The sequence below is a fragment of the Muntiacus reevesi genome, chromosome 1, assembly GCF_963930625.1.
Source record: "Muntiacus reevesi chromosome 1, mMunRee1.1, whole genome shotgun sequence".
NCBI lineage: Eukaryota > Metazoa > Chordata > Mammalia > Artiodactyla > Cervidae > Muntiacus > Muntiacus reevesi.
The window spans coordinates 83,183,019-83,204,835 of record NC_089249.1 but is presented as its reverse complement, the minus strand read 5'-3'; the positions used below and the strand labels follow the sequence as shown (position 1 = coordinate 83,204,835).

Below are 21,817 nucleotides of genomic sequence, written 5' to 3'. Positions count from 1 at the left end.
CCAGTCCCCTACTGACTGATATGAGAATTGTTTCCAATCTGTTATTACAAATAGTGCTGCAATGAATAGCTTTGTGCATGTTACTTCCTATTTTTGCCATCTTATTTCCAGGAACTTACTTCTCTTCTCACTTAATCCTCACAATAACTCTATGCCACAGACACTGGGTCTTTATCTTATGCATAACTTTAATGTAATGAATCAAGTGCTGCAGTACAGAGCAGTCCAGCACTTGCAATAGCACATTATAGAGTAAGTCTTTAAAACTTGGAATAAACACCCTCATTCCTACCTTACCGTTCTTCTCCCAATATACTGACATCTCTTCTCAGAGAAAAAGAAGTTATTCGGTCAAGTTAAGCACCACAAACGATAAACAAGGAGTTTAGTTTAATTTTCTCTGGGTATTTATAAAACACTTAGGGCCAACATAGAAAAAAAATAATAATGAAGCCTCCTGTGAAAAAATTACACTTACAAAAGAAAGGCCTGAGAGGGATTAGCGCCTTAGCCCCTCCGAGCTATAGCAACTCTGATTGGTCCAAGGAAGTGAATAGATATTGGGAGGCTACAACAGGAGGAAAAACAATGAGAAATCACTGAGGAAGAGGGCCTCGAAGTGGGCCTCGAGGGGGAACTGGAGGTCGGGGAGTGGGTCTGGGTGGAGGGAGAGGCCCCCGCTGGTAGCCGTAGGGTGGAGGTCGTGGAGGGCCAGTGTATCCATGAGGAGGCATCAGTGGAGGAGGTCCACGCATACCATGCGGAGGCATAGGACCTGGGTGACCTGCAGGTAAAAAAGGAAAACTTAGTAAAAACAAGGAATAGAAGACAGTTCATACTGGGACAATGTTGGGAGAGGATACACAGGGAGACAGTGAAAAGAAATAGAAGAAAGAAAAGCAAGTGCAGGGGATAAGAGGTGTGACAAAAGAAGCTGCAAGAACAAAATGTGAGGATCAGGGAGGTGGCTAAAGACTACTCACCCATGGGAGAGCCAAACGGAGGCCCTCGGGGGGGCATGCCCATTGGAGGAGGTCCAGGATGAGGCATTCCAGGTGGTGGTCGGGGTGGTGGCTGCCCCCCAGAGCCAGGGGGCCCAGCGTGGGGGTGCCCTAAGCCATGAGGGCCATGGTGGGCCAGCTGCATCTGAGACATACCTTGAGAACACAAGAAGACACAATGAGAAAGGAGACAAAAGAAAGTTACACAGGAGGGCAAAGAAAACAAGACAAAGAAAATGAACAAAGTGACATCAGATAGAATACAGAAATTAAAGCTTGTAAAAAGTGCCCTTATCCTTGACTCCATCCCAAGAGACTAAATCAACCAACTACCCAACAGCACCCTACTCCCTGAAGCCCATTCACTCCTTCCAGGATTTAGGCATTGTAACAGTGCTGCAGAATGGCGTGATTATTCTACTGAATAGAATCTGGGAAGACAACAGAGACACCATCACAGCAAAGATCTAATTCTAAAGGATGAACAGGAATTTTTCAGGTGGACAACAGAGTGGGAAAAGAACATTCCAGGCAGAAAAAAATCAGCAGGCGTAAAGCATGAATGTGATCAACAACACAGTATGTTAAAGGAAAACCAGTAAAACAGCTTGCAGTTATGGGAGTAACCCGCAGGAGCCAGATCATGCAATGCCTAGAATGCTATGATAGCGAGTTTGGGTTTCACTCTGTAAGTAAAAGGGAACAACAGAAGAATTATGAGCAAAGGTGTGTGAATATCTGTATTTAAGAAAAACTATTCTAAGATAGTCAAAGTAGAGATAAAGTGTCAGTTAGGGTATTACTAAAATAAATTAGGTGTGAAATAATGAGGATAGGAGAGCCTGGGCTTCTCAGGTGGCGCTAGTGGTAAAGAACCCACCTACCAACGCAGAAGAGCCTGTTGTTCTCTTTGGTAAAACTTAAACAAGAAATGAAGACAGCATGATGGTTGTTAAAATAAACAGTAAAGTAGCTTGCGTTTATTTTCATAAAAGAATGTCTGAAAGAAAAGAGAGCTTGGGCACTATCTATTATTGTTAAAGGACAAAGAACAGCAGCATTAGCAGTACTGACAGAGCTCTTCTACCAAGCTCTTCCCTCTCCTTCCAGCAAAGAACACCCACCTGGATGGGGCATCCCACCCGGTGGGAATGGGTGAGGATGTGAGTGTCCGTGTCCAGGATGTCCAGCCCCTGGGGTTCCCGCTGATGGGGGGCCATGTCCTCCAGCCCCAGGAGGCATAGGTGGTGGTGGCATGGCTGGGGGTATCCCAGGAGGAAGGGCTCCAGGAGGCGGTACTGGAGGTGGAAAGGAGCCAGGAGGAGGCATGCCTATAGAGAAAACGGAAAAACAGTTAAAGATAGTGAGCAGAGAGTGCCTTTAGAAACCCCGTTCCATCCTGGCCTCTCCAGGCAGAATGAGTTCTTTTCCCTTCCTCCCAGCTCTCTAAAGTCAGAAGCAACATTAAATGACTTAAATAACAACCTTCTGGAGAAACTCAACAACTTTCTTCCCACCACAATCATCATCCCTCAACCCCTTTCTCATCACCTAATGACTCAATGTCCCCTCCTTGCCAGGTTCTTTTTCTTTCTTCCTGGCCCCACCCTTCCCAACCCAAGACAAACATTTTTTATCAAAAGCTTTACCTGGTGGAGGAAGCCCAGATCCCAATGATGATACCACAGGATTGGGAGCAGATGGTGGAGGGGGTGCATCTGCAAACAGCTGATGCGGGCGGTCAGCCTGTGAGAGTGGGTTCTGTGCTGCCAGAAGTCTTTCAGCGGCTGAGCCATGGCGCTCACCCTTGGAGTCCTTCTTGAATGCGTAGGACACAGTGATTGGGCGGTTACAGAGGTACTGCCCATTCATGGCCTCAATCGCTGCATCCGAAGCATCAAATGAAGCAAAATTAATAAAGGCATAACCTTTGGAGTTGCCTGTGTCAGGGTCCCGCATAATCTTGGGGGTTTGTAAGATGACCCCAAAGGCGCTAAAAGTATCATAAAGCAACTTCTCATCAATCTCTGGGTCCAGGTTCCCAATAAAAATGTTGGCCCCCACATCCAGGTTTTTGTTGTGAGCTGATGCCTTGTTCACCCGGATTGGCTTCCCATAGAGTTTGATCATGTTCATAATCTTAATGGCATAGTCAGCATCTTCCTCACTCAAGAATTCCACAAAGCCATAGCCTGGGGAAGTGGAAAAGAAGAAGTTAGCAACTGAAGTGATTAAAAACGAGTTTAACTCATTTGCCTTCTAAAGCACAAAGGATAAGAAATAAGAATCCCAACTTCAATTGAGAATAGTTCCAGAAACAAAGTCTTTAGTATGCTCACTCCAAAACAGTTAACACCACTGGGGACCTCCAGGAGCAGTCTGTCCCCGCTATTCATAACTGCACTTTGTGCCGTGTACTCACCTTGGTGCTGACCAGTGACTCTATCTTTTGGCATGTGCGTGTTCACTACTGGCCCTGCCTGGAGAAATAGTTCCCACAGCAGTGGTTCGCTAACCTTCTCATCGAGGCCGCCCACGTACACAGTAGCATCTGGAGGACAGGATTAGGAGGTGAGGACAGAGATGAGGGGAAATAGGGAGGTAGCGGTAACATGAAGATGGAACCCAGGCAGAGGAAGTGGGGGTGGAGATGGGGTAGAAAAGCAAAGAATAAGAAAAAAAGAAAAAAAAAGACGTTAGATCAAGCTTTTAGAAGTTCCTCCTTTTCAGAAAATAGACAATCTTCTTAAGTCTAATTTAGAGTTACGGTGCAAGTTCACTCTGTAACTTTTCTTTTTCTTTCTTTTTTTTTTTTTTTCTGAGTGGGAAGGCAGCAGAGGCTTGAACACAGCATCACAACTACAGGCCTCAAGCCAGTCCATCCCGTCCCCATAAGGCATCGGCACCAGTCTCGCGCCGTTCGGAAAGGTAAAATCTCCCGCCCCAGCGGAAACATTGCTAAGCCTAGTCGAGGTCCCCCAAACCCCCAGAGTCCATTCTGGGTTTGTCCCCTCCAGTCACCCTGGTTTCGCTCGGAGATCGGCCCGGCCGCCATGGCGAAAGCGCTCCCGCCGTCTCCAGGCAGCGATCCCGCCCCCTGACCTCAGTCACTACTTCTACTTCCGAGGCGAAGGCTGACGTAAGGTGGTGGGCGGGGCCGCGGCAGGGGAGGAGCCGGAAGCGGCCTCGGCCATCTTAGAAAACGCTGGGACTGGAAGCGGCTGAGGCAGTTGTGCACTTCAGTCTACTGTCCTGTGCAGAAGTGCTACTGTGAGCGGATAGGGCGGGGAACGTGAAAAGGAAACGTTCTGTGTCTTTTAAGGCAATGTTAGAAGTTAAAGGGTCACACTGCTCCCGAAAATGTCACTTCAGAAGCTGGGAGAACAAAACTTTAGTTTTCATGTGTTTTGTAGCCTTTTTTTACCCCTTAGAAGGGTGTGCGGAGGAACCCCTCAACGCAGGGCGTGGGGACAACCGTCCACTCCAATCCGCAGTCCTTGAACAGATGCGGCCTCACAGCCCAGGCCTGGGCTTGAGGTATTTCCTTCTTCCTCAGGGAGGGAATTATGGAATGTCTGAGCTCGCCTAGTCACAGCATAGAGGGTGAGGGGAACCTGAGGCTTGGAGGTGGGGTGGTACCGAAGGTGACAGGGATTTGATACTGAAGCCCAGAGGCCTCGGCCTCGGCCTCGACCTCGACCTCTAGAGCACACCCTGAACCCCAGCAACATCTGGGTGTGCCTTTGCCCCGTCTGCACGGAAGAGAGGACCTTAAATTGTGAATCCTGCAGCGCCTCACGCAACCCAGCCCCTTACTTCCTTAGCAGTAATATGGTCGATGCGGTCCCTTCGTGGGTCACATTCCCTTCCCTCCTCTCCCACCACTTCCTTACTTAAGGTTCCTTTAATCAGACACAAATAATGCCAGCGGCGTGTATAAATATTGTGCTTTAATGAACTCCTTAAATAGAAATGTCACCATGAAAATATATAATTGGAAGAGATGGGGTGTCCCACGTATACTCCATACCCATAGGAAACTATAAGGGAAGAAATAGAAATTGGAATTAAAGAAGCAGCAAGAGGAGGTGAGAAGGAGGTCTGTAGGCCATCTTGTTGGCACTGATAAACAGTATACCTGATTATCACAATTTACTAGCGCGATATCCAAAATTTCCATCCCAAAGGCATGGAATTGCCCTGAAAAAAGAAGTGTTCTGGATTGTTTTTGTTTCTTAATTCTTCAAATGACAAGAACTATTTAAACCAAACAAGGCAGGGTAAGAGTTGGATGAGGTTAGCACCGCTCATCTGCAATAGAAACTCAGGCCAGTGATGTTTATGAAAGCAGAGGCAGCAAGACCAGGTAAGAAAAACCGAAGTGAAGTCGCTCAGTCGTGTCCGACTCTTTGCGACCCCATGGACTGTAGCCTAACAAGATCCTCCGTCTATGGGATTCTCCAGGCAAGAGTACTGCAGTGGGTTGCCATTTCCTTCTCCAGGGGATCTTCCTGACCCAGGGATGGAACCCGGGTCTCCTGCATTGTAGGCAGACGCTTTACCATCTGAGACACCAAGAAGTCCAAGAAAAACCAAAGGATTAGACAAAACTCTCCCTCACCCCAGACCACCTTCTGTCCTGCCCGTGAGAAAGCCAGAAATTTCAACAGGATTGGGAGAGAATGGTATTTGGGTTTCTTTTCTTGGAGTGATCCTCGGGAGATATCCGTGGTGTCCATTTCCTTAATAACTCCTGAAGGTGGGATAGCTCCTCCTGGAGACCAGAGATTGTGGGAGCTGAGAGGCCCATCTGGGAAGAGGGTGAAGAGAGGCAGAGAGGATCCTTAATTCTTAGTTCCCTTTCCCCCTCCAACTCTGCCCTAGGTTCCACTTGATATAAGCCAGAAATCGTTTTCCCACACTCCCAAATCTATCCACTTTGATACCAATAGGAATTGTATCTCACTTCCCAGTCCCCCAAACCCTTGCCCTTCTGCCTCCTGGAAACATCTGGTTTCTCCTAGAATATCTGGTTCAGCAGTCAGACCTCTTCTCCCACTCCCAATTTTTGTCTTCCCTTCTCACCTGGACCTCAGGCCTTCCCCTCAGGTAGCAGCGTCTCCAGAGCCTGATCTGGGGTCCCAGACATCCAGGCAGCAGCAGTCCCGGGGGTAAAGGGCAAGCACCCCAATGTGAGGGGAGCCCCCACTCCTGATCAGCCAGGCTTTCAGAAGAGATAGCAGGTCGAGGGAGCCAACGAGAAGAGACTGCCAGCAGGGAGGGACTGTCCCGCCAAGGACAGAGTTGATTCAGGGGTGTCAGGGCCCCTCTAGAGAAGAGCCACACAGAACTGGGGGGCCCCGGAACCATGAAGCTTGGCTAAGGAGGAAAGGGAAATCAACTGGCAACCTAGAAACCTGATGACCCCAGTTTCCCCAAACTGGGTCATGAAGTAATGTCCAGCTGTCACACTGCACACTGCACCGGTGATCAAAGTACAAATCTCCCCCTGAGAACACTTTATCTGCTCTCCTGATTAGACTTCAAACTAGGCCTCAGGACTGATTAAAGTTGATTTTAGGAAAACATAAAAATGTGTGCATGAGACAGGAAGACTAATAAGGATGAGGAGGATAAAAAAAGATGCCGTTTGTGATTTCTAGGATTTCTGTCTTCCTGGGGACAGTTAGGACTATAAATGGCAACTAACAGAAGGGGAATGAGGAACTCAGACACTATCACTTCTCCTCATCTAGTAGGATGAGCCTGTGAGAAAAATCAAAGGAATTTAGGAACTTTGGACACCTTACCTGCTGTCTAGGGAGCCAGGAATCTGGGCAGTGTTCTGGGTCATAGCCAGGATTATGGAATTGTAGTATTTGTTTATTGCTGTAGCGTAAATTCCAGTCCCAGACAGATAGCTGTGGGTTAATAGGGCTCCCAGCCAGGGGCTGGGAGTACCCAGCAGTATAGACTTGTGTATAGTTGTTGAACTAGATGGAGGAAACAAGAAGAGGAAGGTTAAACAAAAATATATAATCCTCCCCAGTTTAGAGATAAATCATGAAACTCATCTGTTACTCTAAGAATCAGATGTAAGGCTTCCCTCGTGGCTCAGTGGTAAAAAATCCACCTGCCAGTACAAGAGGCACAGGTTGGATCCCTGGTCCGGAAAGATCTCATCTACCTTGGAGCAACTAAGCCTGAGCACCACGACCATTGAGCCTGTGATCTAGAGCTTGGGAGTCACAACTACTGAGCCCACATGCCACAACTGCTGAAGCCAGCACACCCTAGAGCCCCATGCTCCGCAACAAGAGAAGCCACCGCAAGGAGAACTCCATGCACCACACCTGGAGAATATGCCCCCACTCCCCAGTCGCTGCAACTAAAGAGCCCACTCAGCAATGAGGACCCAGCACAGCCACACACAAAGAAACGAATCAGATGTAGGGTGAAAGTCCGATCCTGAAAGAAAGCACCAATCTCCTCCCCCTTTCCCACCCACAGACCACTTTTCATATCCAAGAGTAAACTTCAGAGAGTAGTTCTTTCGTTGGCCATACTGCACAGCTTGTGGGATCCTAGTTCCCCGACCAGTAATTGAACCTGGGCCATGGCAGTGAATGCCCAGAATCCTAACCACTAGCCCACCTGGAGACTCCCAGAGAGTACTTAATGGGTGGGGGAAAGCCAAAAATGCAAGTCGCTGACCTGTCCACTCTGCTTTCCACGCTCCCAGGGAGTGTCTCTCAAGAATGTAAGGGTGTCAGGAACTCTGACACTGTCATGAAGAGCAAGAAGGAAGAACTCAGAAAATTCAAACTCAGCTGGAAACTGCTGGAGGAGCTGCCAGACGCAATCAAGGAAGAGGAGAAACACTGGGGCCTGAGAAGAGGGAAATTTAAGAGGTTGGAAGGGGTTGTGGAGACTTAAATGGGGAGGATGAGTGACGTGGGAATGGAGATACTAAGGTGGTCAGGGAGTGGAAATCAGTTGAGGTAGGGGGTTGTGGTCCCTCATCTGGATCTCCTTTCAAGCTCAGCCCAACCTCAGACCCAATTTGGACCTAATTAACCTCCAATGGATTTTAGTATGTCATTTCCTCATCTCTGTACTTCTTAATACCCTCCCCAAACATTCTCACCTCTTCACTGGCCCCAGATCCCCCAAGTCGGGTCAGGAAAGGATGTCCAGCTGCCACCCACTCTCGTTGTACTAGTGACTGGAAGCCAAGCAGTGTTCGGGCTTCAGGGGCTGAAAGCAGCTGGACGAGTGAAGAGAGGAGGCCATTGAAATCACGATCACCGCGCTCTGGGTGATAAAGAGGGATAAAGGACAAAGAAAGAAAGGCCAAGAAACTAGAGCAGAAGAGAGTGAGAAAAGAAAACATGGCAAGAGGAGGAGGCACAGAGGGGGAAAGTTTTGGGTAGGTAGGATTGAGAGGGCACATAAAAGTGAAGAGAAAACAAAGACCTTGAGTAATTCACTTCATACACTCCACCAAGATAGAAATACCCAGCTTCACATGTAGGAAGCAGAATCAAATGCCAAACCAGTTTTCCTCATTTTCCTTCCCCCGCCCCCAATCCCAGTCCCCATCCACTGATGGAAGGACAAGAACAGAAGGCTGAGAACCTCTCTGTTAGGGACCACAAGCTTAATGGGGAGGCAGAAATAGCACTGAAACACAAGTGAAAGTGAAGTCGCTCAGTCGTATCCGACTCTTTGCGACCCCGTGGACTGTAGCCTACCAGGTTCCTCCATCCATGGGATTTTAGGCAAGATACTGGAGTGGGTTGCCATTTCCTTCTCCAGGGGATCTTCCCACGAGTAATGCCTAGCAAAATGAGAGGAGGATGCCAGCACTGGAAGGGGACAAGGAAACTTTCTAGAGCTCCCTTCCTGAGCAGAATCCAGTCAGGTGAGTAAAGAAAAAAGGCAAGGAATGGAGTGGGTTGGCCCAAGAAACTCACCTTGAAGTACTACAGAGCGAACCCTGGATGTCACTAAGACTGAGATGTCACTGGCCTTTCGAAGACAAGACCTGGAGGGGTGGGCGAGGAAGAGAAGAGAACAATAGGCCTAGAGGAAAGGAGTGATGGATCATGGGATACTATGGAGGCAGACTCCCAATTCCTGCCGCCCCGCCCCCCCCCCCCCCCCCCTTTTAAGGAGCAACAAATAACAGTCTTGGGGAACCAAGGAGAGTTAATGGAAGACTGAGGAGTCCAAGCTAACAGAAGTTTGAATTATAAATCATGCCAGAAAAAGATGGAGTACCTGGTGTAGTCCAACCATCGTGTTCCTTCCAGAGCTGAGAGCCATTTATCCTCAGCCACAGATGAATCTGAGAGAGTGCAGAGGAGTCAGAAGGGCAAAGAGATAAGGAGAACTGGGGACTCAGGGTCCAGAATTAAGGGGTAATAAGTTGGGTAGCTGTTGCTTATGGAATGAGAAGTAACTATAAATGGCTATGAGGTTTCTACAATTAAGTTGTGATGGTTGTACAACATTGTAAATACAATGAAATGCATTGAATTGTACACTCAAGATGGGTGAAGGGTGAATTTTATGGTATGTAAATTATATTTCAATAAAGCTGCCTTAAAACAAAAATGTTGGGATCAGGAAGATAGGAAATCAATGGGTCTGTGGGAATTGGGAGTTGAGTGGAAAACGAAGGATTATTGGGCTGAAGGAGTACTCATCCATATCAGGCAAAAGGGCAAACCAGGTTAGGGTCAACAGACCTAGAGGTGGGGTGAGGGGTCAAAGGTTATCTCACCAGGCAGGCAGAGGGCCCTCAGCCTCAGGTGGGCAAGTTGGACATCGGCAAGACTAGGCAGCTCATCCATGGTGTCTACCAGGACAACGTCTGAATGCCCAGCCTGAAGCATGGACTCCACTGCTCTGGAGGGAAGGGAATCAGAAAGTAAGGGAAGGTGTCTGCCCCTCACATCTAACCCTTGATTCTGCTTATCAAACCTCCCCTCACCTGATATCCTCCTTGTTGGGGTCACTGGCTGTATAGAAGCCCCCACAACGAAGAAGATCACTGCCCCCAGGGTGATGCCAGGACAGGCGCTTCACATGGATGAGAGAAGGATCACTGAGGGAGAAACTCCTAGCCCCACCCTACCCTTGCCCCAACACTGACCTCAAGGATCCCCTCCCATCACAATGACCCCTAACGCCCCATGACCCTCTAATCCCCCAATATTACCATCATCCCCACACTGACCGGTCCACGGCCCTGATGGAAGTGGCCAAATGCTCTCCTGACCTCACTGTCCAGAGTTCGGTTAGGGACCCAGAAGTAACGGGGGAGGCTGTGAAATTGAGAGTTATGTCACAGCCTGGCCCAGTACCTCAATACAATGCAAACCTGTCGTTATAAGGAAATTGCTTAGGAGGCATCATTCTGAAGGATCTCAGGTTTAGAGATCTAGGAGATAAGGGGGCTGGCTTTGTGTACATCCTTGGAGGCTGGAGTTTGTGGGAAGTGCCAAGTTCTAGAAGATCAGAATAGCGTGGGAAGATTGATGGGGCAGCACCTGGTGGCTACGTCGAACCTCTCATTGACAGTGCTGACTCTCCAGCCCCTGGCTGCCTGCTTTTTCCGCTCAGTCTCCCAGTCTTCTATTGTCTCCAAGAGGGGAATAGGTGGTTTTCTGGAGTCAGAACTCTGGCCTAGGGCAGGAGGTGGGCACAAGAGGAGGAGGAAGATGAACCAGAGACAGCTTAGCTCTTCTGTCTCCAGCCAGCTTCTGCTTTTCAGACTCTACCCTTTCCTTACCCCCAAAGCACCCTCACTCACCAGCCTTGCTCAGGGTTATTCCTGCATACTGTTGGGCTAGACTGTTCTGAGCTCTGGCTTGGACAATGGCCATGGTCACCTGTGGAAGAAAGGACAGCCCATCTTTTGCCTCAGACTAAAGTAAAAAGGAGGCAATAAGGCTCATATGTTGTTTCACTGTCTTGGCCACTAATAGAGAAGAAAAGTGAAGACTGTCCCTAACAAAGGGAGCCTCCACTGGTCATGAAAACTGGAGTCAGGAGAACACATTTAGAACCACAAAATGACAGAATGGTAGTGCTGGGAGGAATCTTGGGAATAATCTTGTCCAACCCTCCCTGTTTTTCAAAGGAAGACACTCATCCACAGTTACACTCCTCAGGCCTTTACTCTCACCATACTCTCATTTTAGTCTTTCCTAGACGAGAGAAGCAGAGAGAATGATGAGAGGGATCTTGAGAGATGGGACTATTGGAGATTGCGAGGGAAAGGATCCCAAGATTCTAAGGGGAGGAGGGATTCTTGGGTTGAAGACCTCTTACCTGAAAGGCCTGAGGCTCTAGTCCTCCAGCCTCAAAACCGACTCTGAGTAGCCGGAAGTCTTGGCCATGAATCAGAATCTCCTCAGGGATAAATTTAAGCAGGGACCCTGGTCGGAGGAGCTGGACTCGGGAAGGGCCATTCACTGAAGTCAAGAGTTAAAGAGTGGTATAGCCATGAATCAGGGTCCCTCTAGGAGGAACTCTTCTAGCCCATCCCACTCCATCCACTCAGTCTGTCCTCTGAGAATACAGGAAAGGATGAGGAAGGGTTCCAGCACCCACAGTGAGCCCTTTCACCAAACCGCAACACTTACCAACTTCTAATCGCCCAATGTTGGCCAGGGAAAAATCATACTCACTGCTCAGGGGAGTCTCCTAGAAGAAGCACATGACTGACACTAAAGACATCTGAAGTCTCATTCATTGTCCTATCTTGACAGCCCTAACCTCCCTAGAGATGCTTCTCAACAACAATCCTTGATACTCTTAGAAGACAGCCCTTTAAGCATAACTCTCTCACTTCTATAATGTTTGTCTAAATCTTCTAGACTCCCTTTCTACTTGCCACTAGTTGTCCTTTCCACTGCCATAACCTCCTCACCTGACTCCGCTGCCATCCACAGGGCTGGAAGGTGACCCTCAAGTTGCTGCAGATCAGGGTTCCAGGCATTTCAGGTTCCAGCCCCTTCCTCACCCCTGGGGCCCATGCTAGAATCCGCTCCCCTGCAGGGCAAGAAGGGAAGCCAGGTTATGACTGTTCGCAGTGTTGCCCCCACTTGTATACACACACTCCTCTCAGACATTCTGTAGTAGAAACTAGTTGAGGCACTCCATTATGTTAGCCCTTGAGTGAGTGAGTGAGTGAAGTCTCTCAGTCATGTCCGACTCTTTTCCCCCATGGGCTGTAGCCTACCAGGCTCCTCCCTCCATGGGATTCTCCAGACAAGAATACTGGAGTGGGTTGCCATTTCCATCTCCAAGGAAGAAGTCTTGGAGAAGGTTAGCCCTTAGGCAGCCCTTATTCTCTCCACTCACTCAACCTACCCATGTTTGTTCTCCCTCTCTTTCTTGCTTAATTGCACTCTGAAAATGATTGCCTTCTGGCTACTTGATGTTTACCCCTCCAAGACAACCTTCCCTAACACTCCTTTCCTTGGGAGCTTTCTTCTTTCCAGAAGGAATATCATAGGACAATGACCTTGAGGACCACCAGAACCTGTTCTGGAATGGCCCCAAGCCAGCTCTAATGATTCCAGTGACTCCAAGAGGAGAAGAATGCAAGTCTACATCAATACTTATCCTTATCTTCAGTCCCATTTCCCACCCTAAAACTATAAGACCTCTTCCAACTTCCCAGGAAGGGAAAGGGCACAGTCTTGAGAGCGTTAGCTTGCTGTGGCCCCGTTTGCCTGGCAAAGTAATAAAGCTACTCTTTTCTACTCCTTTTTTTTTTCTTTTCTACTCCTTTAAAGCTCTCTCTCCTTTAAAGCTCTTTCTATTCAGCATAGGTGAACAGAGGCCAGTTTTTCTGCAACAGACAGGGGAATCTAAAGAGGAAAGACTAAGATTCCTCCCTAACCCCACAAGAATGAAAGCTTAGGAGGAGAGATTTTAGGCCCTCAACTATTTTTGAATAAGTTAATGAGAGGAGGAGTAACGGTCAAGAAAACAGAGGGACCATCAAGCTCCTAGCCAGCCCTGAACAGAGAACAGAGCAAACTTCAGGCAAAAGCACTTTGAGCCAGAAGAGGAATACAGAGGCATCTTTAGTGAGGTTTGAAACAGGGTTTGAGGAGTGTGAAATTTGGGACAGTCTGGAAATCAGAAGTATTGGGAAGGCATTATTACCTGGGAGGCCTCCAGAGGCCAGGCAGCTGCCCAGCTGACGACTCCTGGGCTCTGGCATCCCAGTCCCCTGCACAGACTTCGGTCCAGAGAGCTGTGAAGGGTGTAGGGTTAATCCCCAAGCTTCTCTGGTCCTGGAGTCTGGGCTTACTTCAGCAGCCACCCTGGAGGCCTACACCCAGACTCTCAGGAGACACTGCGATCAGTGGCTGTGGAGAGCTCAGGACAGGCGTCAGCAGAGAGTTAAGGAAGGGAGGGGCTGGTTAATGGATAATGAGACAATGAACTTGAGACTGCAAAAAAGACCAAGCACCATCAACCAGAGGTTGATATGAGACATACCCTCCGCCTCTAGATTCTTTTCTTTTTCTCCACATCACCCCCATTCGCACCCTCTATATGACAAACCCTTCCCCCAAGCCGTTTTCCTCTCCTTACCCCCATCTCTGGCTCCTCCTTCTGGGGGGCGATGTTGAAACTCTGGCCCCGGCCCCCCCACCACATTTTTCTGGCTCCATCCGGGGATGAAGCAGTCAAGGGTGGAAAACCTCGAGGATGCTCAAGCCCCTTGGGGAGAGGCTGAATCCTGTGGCTAGCAGGAGGGAAGTCAGGGAGAGGGGCAGGAGGAAGATTCAAGGGAAAGGAGCATTTGAGGTGCAAGGAGCACGATTTGGGGTCTTTTGAAAGGTGTGTCCAGTCCAGCTAGAGAAGGCTCCACGGAAACTTCAGTCGACTCTGGAGAGGGCGGAAGAGATGCCCAGCCCCTTAAAGGAGAAGACACACAATTTTGGAAAAGTGGAGAGAAAGTGGAGGAGCCTAAGAAAGGTGAGGAAAAATTGGGGAACCGAGAAAATAAACACATTCCCTTCTTTACTCCAAACCCAGATCCTACCCTCTTTCTGTTCATGAGCTTTGGGGACTATTTGAGTGAAGCAGTAATGACAAGTATTAAACTGGAATCATTTGGGCCACTTCCCTGGACTCTCACTGATGGCTTCCCTGGGAAGCTGTTTTTGTCTTCTTTAAGGGGATGGGAGGAATGATTAGAAGTACTTCAGGTCTCCTTACAACCTCTCCTGACAGTCTGAACTAAAGTGGTTGACAAGAAATAAATGGAAATTGGCCCTCGGGATTTTTGCCTGGGGAAGCCCAAGAATTGGGGTGGTGGCAAGTGGAAGTGTTTTTGTATATTCTTCTCCAGAGAGCGTGAAACATATCTCATGTGAAGGGTGGGAGGCCCAAAGAAACACACACACACACACACACACACACACACACACACACACACACACACACACACACACACACACACACACACACACACACACACACACACACACACACACACACACACACACACACCACACCCCCCATCCAAACAATTGGAAACTAGAGCCCATTCCAGGTACAGGAGCCCTCCCTCCAACCCAGACATCAGATCTCCAAATTAATGATTCATGTTGAGGACTTTGAAAGCTGAGGGCTGGAACCCTCTGTTCAGTGCAACCGTCCCATCCCCCAACCCTCCCCCTTGAAACCCAAGAAGCAAAGATGGGTGGGGAAGGCTGTAGGAGGGAAGTAAAGGAACATTAACTAGGGTAGGTATGCAAAAATCTACCTTTAGATATGAAAAAGACAAGATACAAAATAAGAAATTACTGAGCTGCTGTTTTATTGATTTTGAGTTTGTACAGAGGCAGCAGTCCTTAGGTGGGGTCCCCAGTTTTCCAGAGTGACACTCAACTCTCCTCCCCCCAGCACACACACCCTTCCGGCCTCAGTTTTGAAAAGTTCCCTGTCTTGGCTCCAACTGTGGAAATAGTGAAGATATTGTGAGACAGAGAGTCCATCTGGAACAAAGAGGCATACACCTGCTAAGAAGGCGTCCCAGAAGCCTGATTCTAGAAGTCCTAAGAGCTGCTACATTCCCCACCCCCACCTGCATTTCATCAGCCTCAATCCCTCGCGGGAAGAAAATATTTCCCAAGGTCTGTGGCAATAGAAAAAGGTGTGTACCACAACTTAAAAATCCATTATCCACTTTCCTTCTCCCCACCACCCTTCAGTCAAGAGCCTCATTCTATTCTTTAATACTTGAGGTGTAGAACAGCAGAATAGAGAAGACATGAGGTGGGATGGGGGAAGGTCAGAGCCAGAAAAAAGATGGGCGACTTGAATCAGCATCTAACCAGGAATGCAAAGGGGACAGCAGCTGAGTGTTAAGTAACAGGAGGACCCCCCCCCCCCGGCCCCGCCTCTGACCACCCCCCACACCCCCAGTGGAGGTTTTGGGGATGAAAGGAATGGTGGAGAGGCAAGTGTCTGTATCAGATTTTTCCATTTTCAGAATCCTGGTCTGGTTGCAGGTTTGTGCCAGGAGTGAAGGCTGCCGGGAGGGGCAGTTAGAGGAAGGAGGTGGAGCTGAGTGACTCACAAGATGAATCATAGATCCAGTTATAAGCACAGAAAGAGGCCAAGGTCCTCCCCACCCTGCTCCTCTCTGCACTACTGGCAGCCAGCTTCCCTTCCTCTTTTCTAGCACCCCTTACCCAAGTGGCCAGTAAAGGGAGAGATTGTGGAGAAAGTCTCCATGGAGGGAATCCTAATATTTTGTTAATCCACTTAAGTTCAGGGGGTAAAACAGCCTGTGATTTCTACAAAGTGAAAGAAACAGACTGCCTGTATGAGTCACTGAATCTGTAGCTGAAGGGCCTGGAGGGAAAAGGAAATTAGAAAAATCTGTGGTGCAGGTGTTTCCAGGACGAGAAGGGACTACTAATTCTGTCTTCTCACCTGTGGTGGTGGGTCTGGGTCACTGACTCCTTGGAGAAAGAAGAGAATGCAGAGTCCAGAGGTGTTGGACTAACTTGGGGACAATTATTTTTGAAACTCCTTTATTGGGAAAGATAAAATGTGACTGGAACTTTGGACATGTGGCTGTATAGCAAGTGGTAAGAATAGCAAAAGCTAGGTTCTCAGAAGTCATTCAGAACCAGCTCCATCCTTTCCAGCTCAGTATCACTCCCAAACATATACTAAAAAGTCATTGCTGATTTTTGTTTAGTTGGTCTGTGAGCTTTAGTTTCACTTGAGAAGAAACAGCTAACAGCAGAGGGAAGGAACTTCCATCCAGGCCCCACAGAGCACTGAGTTGAACACCATCCCACTCCATAAAGAGACTGAATCTTTAAAAAAAAAAAAAAAAAAAAAACCCTTTTAATATCATCATTTTATTTTGCTGTAGAATCCAGTGTGAGGGGAAAATGTTTGGTTAAATCTTGTAACTCTCAAATCAAACCAGCATAAATTAAAAGGAGGAATCTGGAGGCGTGTCCTATAGACCTATTTGCTCCATCAGGGCTGAGATGGAGAACCTAGGGTGGGTAGAGGCAGTAGCACTGTCTGAAATCAAAAAGGGAAAAATAAGAGCCCTGAAAATCTCCCCTCTCCAATAACCACCTCAGTAGGTACCCCAGTGCCTTGGGTTAAAATAACTAAGTGCACTTATTTAAGCCTGAGAGATGATATCACTCAATTAGGATTGAAGGGCCTGCCCCCCCACCCCAATCACACCCTCAACTAAGGAATTTGACTCATGTCACATACCCCTCTCCTCCCTTCCCCACAACACAGTAATTGCACGAGGTTGCCTCTTCTCCCTCCCCAAATACTGTCATTTCCCAGGCAATTTTTCACCACCTTCCCATCCTACAGCCGTCTCAAAATATAAAGCAGAACAGACTTTACTCATCCCTACGGAAAAACATCCATTGACTCAGGGTCTCTCATTTTTAGAATGGAGAGGTTATTTTTTTTTCTTAATGCCTCAATAAAGTTACCTTCCCAAATTAAAAACAAAAAATTCTTAATGAAAAAGCTATAGGGCCTAAATAACCTCCCCCTCCCCTTTTTTCATCATTTTCACCCCCTTGGGCACCCCTCAGAATTTCCACCTTTTTATTTGAAAAGAAGTCAAAAGGGATTGGGGTTGGTCAATTTATAAATCAAAACAAAAGCAAACATGACACAAGGTTTCCATTTTTGTTCATTTGTCCTCAGTTTTTAAAAACAAAAGTATTAACTAGACTAATAGATCAAATCCAAACACAGCAGTCCAGTGGAGAATTAAAAGTTTCCTGGTTTTATTCTCTGGGAAAATCCCTGGTCTGTTTCCATTCCTATTGGTCCAGGCCAAAATCCTATGATATAGATGGATGCCTACGGGAAAGCTAGGTGAGCTGTGCAAATTCTAGGTGTGAGTTTGAGTCACCTGCTGTTTGGGTGCATATTAAGGGACAGAAGTTCATATGGTGGTGGTCTCACCAGTGTGGTTCTAAGCCCAGACATGGGGTGAGGTGAGCAAGGCACTCACTTTGGGCACAAAATTTAAGGATGCCTCAAAAGCCAGTGACCAAGATGCTATTTTCACACAATATATTCTGAAAATCAAAACTAATATAAAAAGAGTCACAATGAATAAAGTTATCAAAATTTTAAATGAAGACAAGATTCAACCCCTCCTTGCTCAATTCAGCTTTTCTTCCCTCACTCTAATCCCAGTCCTGATGGATCCTGTCTGTTTTAAAGATTTTTATATTTTGCTCATGATGGATTTTTTGCATTAATTTTCTTAAATGCTGCATTAAAACAGTATTTTTCTTGATTAGTGAGCTTCTGGCATCTCCTTAAGTTTTGACCCTGAAGGGAATGCTCCTCTCACACCAGCCCCAGTCCTGCCTGGGAATACAAACATACCCTCCTTTGGAACCTACCTCCTTTGATCTCATTGCTTCCTTAACACATCCATTTCCAAATAAAAGCTTAAGAATTAATAGCCATGGAAATTATTAAATCAACAGACAATCAGATTTAGAAAATAAGTGGCTTTTCAAGTTTCTTGAGGAGAAAGGAAACTTCCAAATTGTGAGCAGTTCCAATGAAGAGGACAGTCTTGGCTGACTTTGTTATCAAGGGGGAGGTGGGATGACAACTTTCCTGATTGGGCAGAAGCATCATATGGCAAACACAAGTCCCTCCAAAGCATGCCCCCAGTCCATGTCTCCTTGGATCAATGTGAGGATTACATTCCACAGGATGGTTTAAGAGTACACACCTCAAAAGAGAAATCCAAATACAGAAAAATAGCCCCAATTAACACTCTAGACACATTTAAGTACACTTATTTCCCTTCTTCATATGCACCCAGGAGTGTATACAATTGCATAGTTGATTTTTTTTTTTTCCCCCAGAAAGAAGTAATTTAAAGAAAAGGGAAAAGTGGCCTAGGATAGGTCCTCCAGTTTAAAGCTCTTAAAAATGGTGCTGGCCAGAGCATAGGCTGTCCAGACTTGTGCTTTGTGCAAAATGCAAAGGAGCTCCCCCCACTACTGTGTCCACAGACCCACTCCCACCCCCTGGGGAAAAGGATGGTTTGGGGAGAGGAGGAAGATCCAATGACATATCAGCTCATTGGGAGTAATCTGTGATCTGTGGTTATAGTTCACTAAAATATATATTTCTCTAACTACCTCTTTATAAATTGCCCCTAACCCCTATCCCAAGTTTCGACATCAGTCCTATTATCAAAAATATCTCTTCTTACAAAGTATTTTTTTTAATTATTTTAATAAACTAACCACAGATTAAGGTCAGCTATGGCTTAACAAAAGAAGCCGGGATGTTAAGTTCATTCTCCAAAAGTAGACAGGAAGGAGAAAGATTCACTTAAATAGGAGGGGAAAAACTAATTTTTTTAATGTTTTTTGCTTGCTAGGGTCTTATTGTTTCTTTTCTTAAAAAAAAAAAAAAAATCCAAAAAATAAGTTGCTTTCTACAGAAATGCAGCAGCAGAGGATGGTAGTGCTCTATTTAGGTTTTTGGTTTTGTTTGAAACAGTCTGGCCAGAAGTCTGTCCTCCTCCCACTCCCTCCCACAAGGCGCACTCAAATGTGTGGTTATTGCTAGTAGTTAAAAAAAGATCACCTCTGCACCAATTCACCTGGAAAAAATTCAACATACACAGCTGCTCTTATCATTCTCTTGCCTTCCCCAGAGGGAACATTTTTTGTGTTTTGTTTTTTTTTTTTTTAATAAAATTAAAGTCTTAAAAAAAATCACAACCTTCTTAACTTAGCTGAGCTCAGCCCTCAAAAAGGATGAGGAAAAGATAGGGGGCAATCGGCAATCTCCTCTCGAACTAGAAGGGATGACAGATGGCTGTTTAGAAGGAAATCAAACTTCAGAGGAAAAAGATTCCCCCTTTAAGTTCTTGCCTTTGCCATCTCACTAAACCGATTTAAGCCATCCCCCTCCTAATAAGCACCCAGAAGCACACATTTCTGCCTGTCTTTCCAGATCCTTCAAAAGGAAAAATTTACCCAACACTAAACATCTACTTTAATTCAAGTCAATAGCAAATCTAATTTCCCAGTTTCCCTCCACACTCCCAACTCCACCACCGTGTGCTTTTTTCCAACCTAAAAGAACTTTGGTCTGTTTTTTCTTTTATTGACTGAGAACCTCCTTTGCCAGTTTCTCCCCCAGACTTCTGCCCACCTACCCACCCCCACACCAAATCTTCCCTTATACTTTCCCTTAGGCCTGGGATGGACCCAAGGGGTTATGACACACAATTATCATCTTTCTCCCCTTGTACTTCCTCAGTACCATCAAGTCAAGATCGGCAAAGGACCAGTATAGCCCTCGAGGCACCATGCAGCCCTGACCTGCTCTTGCCAGCCTGGCAGCTCTTCAGAGTATATACACTTAAGAGTTTCTAGCCAGGCTCACACCAACATTACTGCATTCGCCCCATCAACATGGGAGCTGGGTCTTATGAGCCAATTAATTGACTTAACGTTCTTTGTTTAGCCCCCTTGCCCTCCAAGGTTTCCCATTCAGAACCTGTGCACCAGCAGCTCCCCACCCGGTTCCCGTTCCCTTCTCCTCAGTTCTTCCCTGTAACAGCAGGAGCAGAAGTTGTTTGTCTCAGGGTGTCCGTAGAAGCTGCAGTTCGGTTGTTTGCACTTGGTCTGGGTTGGGGGAAGCCCCCGGGGACCTCCAGCCCATCCATCTGGCTCAGGGGGCTCTCTGTAGCCGTTGCTATAGGAATCAGCCACGCGGAAGTGGGGTGCTAACGGTGCACCCCTGTGAGCTCCATCCTTGGAGTGACTGCCTGGCTCCAGAGAAGGGATGCTGTCCTGGTGGGGGTAGGGTCGCCCAGGAGGGCACTGTCTGGGGAAGGTGGCATATGGTGGTAGGCCCCCCCCACATGGCCCCCCTGCCAACTGCCTCCGGGGTTCCTGGCAGTGGACTCCACCCCCAGAAGGCCGAGGGATAGTAAAGCCACCAGGGTAGCCGGTAGAGAATGCCACTGCCTTGGATTCTGCTGGAGGGGCAGTCAGCAGCTCCTCCCCGCCATCTGGCTCTGGCTTTTTGGCAGGAGGCGGCCCACTCCCTACCCCTCCATTCATGATCTTCCTCTCTGCCTCCTTCTGCTTCTGCTCTGCCAGGAATCTCTCCTCAGCATCAGTGAGGTAGCGCTGGATCATCTCCTCCTGATACTGGTGGCGGTGACCCATCTTCAGGGTGCCAACAAAAATAAACTTCCCCTCCCCTTGCATTGCAATCCTCATAATGCTCAGGCTTTGCATCACCTCCTGGCTATACCTGCTCCCTCCATTACCAACAGACTCAGATGTGGGCTTCTCAGATACAGGCCCATCCCCAGCTGCCTCCTCCTTGCCACCCTTCCAACTCTTCAGTGAGTTTTTCTTCTTCTTCTCCAGCGTCTCAGTGCCACTGCTTACCCCCGACCCTGCTCCCATCCCTCCAGGCTTAGAACCCTTGCTGTGCATCAGGCCTCCCATGTTCTTCTTGAGCTTGCTGCCCAAGGTTTTGCCAAAGCTGCCCAGTTTGTTAGCCACAGAATCTGCTCTCTTCTTGTCCTTTTCCCGATCTCGCTTTGACTTCTCTTTCCTCTTGCTGCCCTCATTGCTGGCAGAGCTGCTGCCAACTGACTCTTTGTCTGATTCCCCAGACTCAGGAGTGGACCGGGGCTCATCTCCAGCTGAGGCTGTCGGGGACTCAGGCTGGGCCAGTGGAGCCTGGAAGAGACAAGATGGTTGACAGATACAGAACAGATAAACAAGGTCTTTCTGTATGGCACAGGGAAATACATTCAATATCCTGTGATAAACCATAATGGAAAAGATCCTGTGATAAATCATAATGGAAATGAATATCTAAAAAAAGAATGTCCATATGTGTATAACTGAGTCACTCTGCTGTACAGTGGAGATTGGCACAACACTGTAAATCAACTATACTTTAATAAAAAAAATTAAATTAAAAAAAAAAGGCTGACAGTTATTCCATTGGCCTAGGTTGAAGGAAGCCCCCAGGAACCTCCAGCCCATCCACCTGGCTCATGGGGCCTTCTGCAGCTGTTGCTATAGGAATTAACCATGTGGAGAGGGGTGGTAACACCCCAATGAACTCCTTCCTTGGAATAACTGCCAGGTTCCAGAGAAGCGCTGCTGTCATGAGGGGAAGGATCACCCAGGAGGGCACTGTCCTTCCCCAGCTCATCAGCTCTCCCATGAACCAGGGAAAAGTGTATCTAATGTCTA

At 47.5% G+C, this 21,817-nt stretch overlaps 3 protein-coding genes across 5 annotated transcripts in view; all 3 read right to left on the bottom strand.

The window, feature by feature from the left end:
• Positions 1 to 373: 373 nt before the first annotated feature.
• SF3B4 (splicing factor 3b subunit 4) lies at positions 374 to 4,145 on the bottom strand. The gene is made up of 6 exons (XM_065905183.1): positions 4,023 to 4,145; positions 3,424 to 3,552; positions 2,651 to 3,193; positions 2,126 to 2,332; positions 984 to 1,157; positions 374 to 784 (listed from the first exon to the last, which is right to left on the bottom strand). The coding sequence occupies exons 1-6, from the start codon at positions 4,054 to 4,056 to the stop codon at positions 597 to 599; spliced, it is 1,275 nt and encodes a 424-aa protein (XP_065761255.1). The 5' UTR covers positions 4,057 to 4,145; the 3' UTR covers positions 374 to 596.
• Positions 4,146 to 4,936: 791 nt separating this feature from the next.
• On the bottom strand, positions 4,937 to 13,943 carry MTMR11 (myotubularin related protein 11). The gene is given in 18 exon segments (XM_065905171.1): positions 4,937 to 5,678; positions 5,680 to 5,811; positions 6,087 to 6,380; positions 6,812 to 6,994; positions 7,716 to 7,889; positions 8,149 to 8,315; positions 8,978 to 9,048; positions 9,285 to 9,351; positions 9,790 to 9,914; positions 10,000 to 10,088; positions 10,246 to 10,333; positions 10,559 to 10,694; positions 10,822 to 10,900; positions 11,343 to 11,485; positions 11,657 to 11,717; positions 11,944 to 12,065; positions 13,191 to 13,281; positions 13,626 to 13,943. Coding segments are annotated over 18 exon segments (2,148 nt in total). The 5' UTR covers positions 13,692 to 13,943; the 3' UTR covers positions 4,937 to 5,618.
• Positions 13,944 to 17,214: 3,271 nt separating this feature from the next.
• Positions 17,215 to 21,817, bottom strand: part of OTUD7B (OTU deubiquitinase 7B) — a 55,991-nt gene continuing 51,388 nt past the window's right edge. For all 3 annotated transcript variants that reach the window (XM_065905117.1, XM_065905116.1, XM_065905118.1), the window contains one exon: positions 17,215 to 21,292. In XM_065905117.1, the coding sequence (XP_065761189.1) occupies positions 20,084 to 21,292 (1,209 nt within the window). In that variant the 3' untranslated portion in view covers positions 17,215 to 20,083. The remainder of the gene's footprint in view (positions 21,293 to 21,817) is intronic.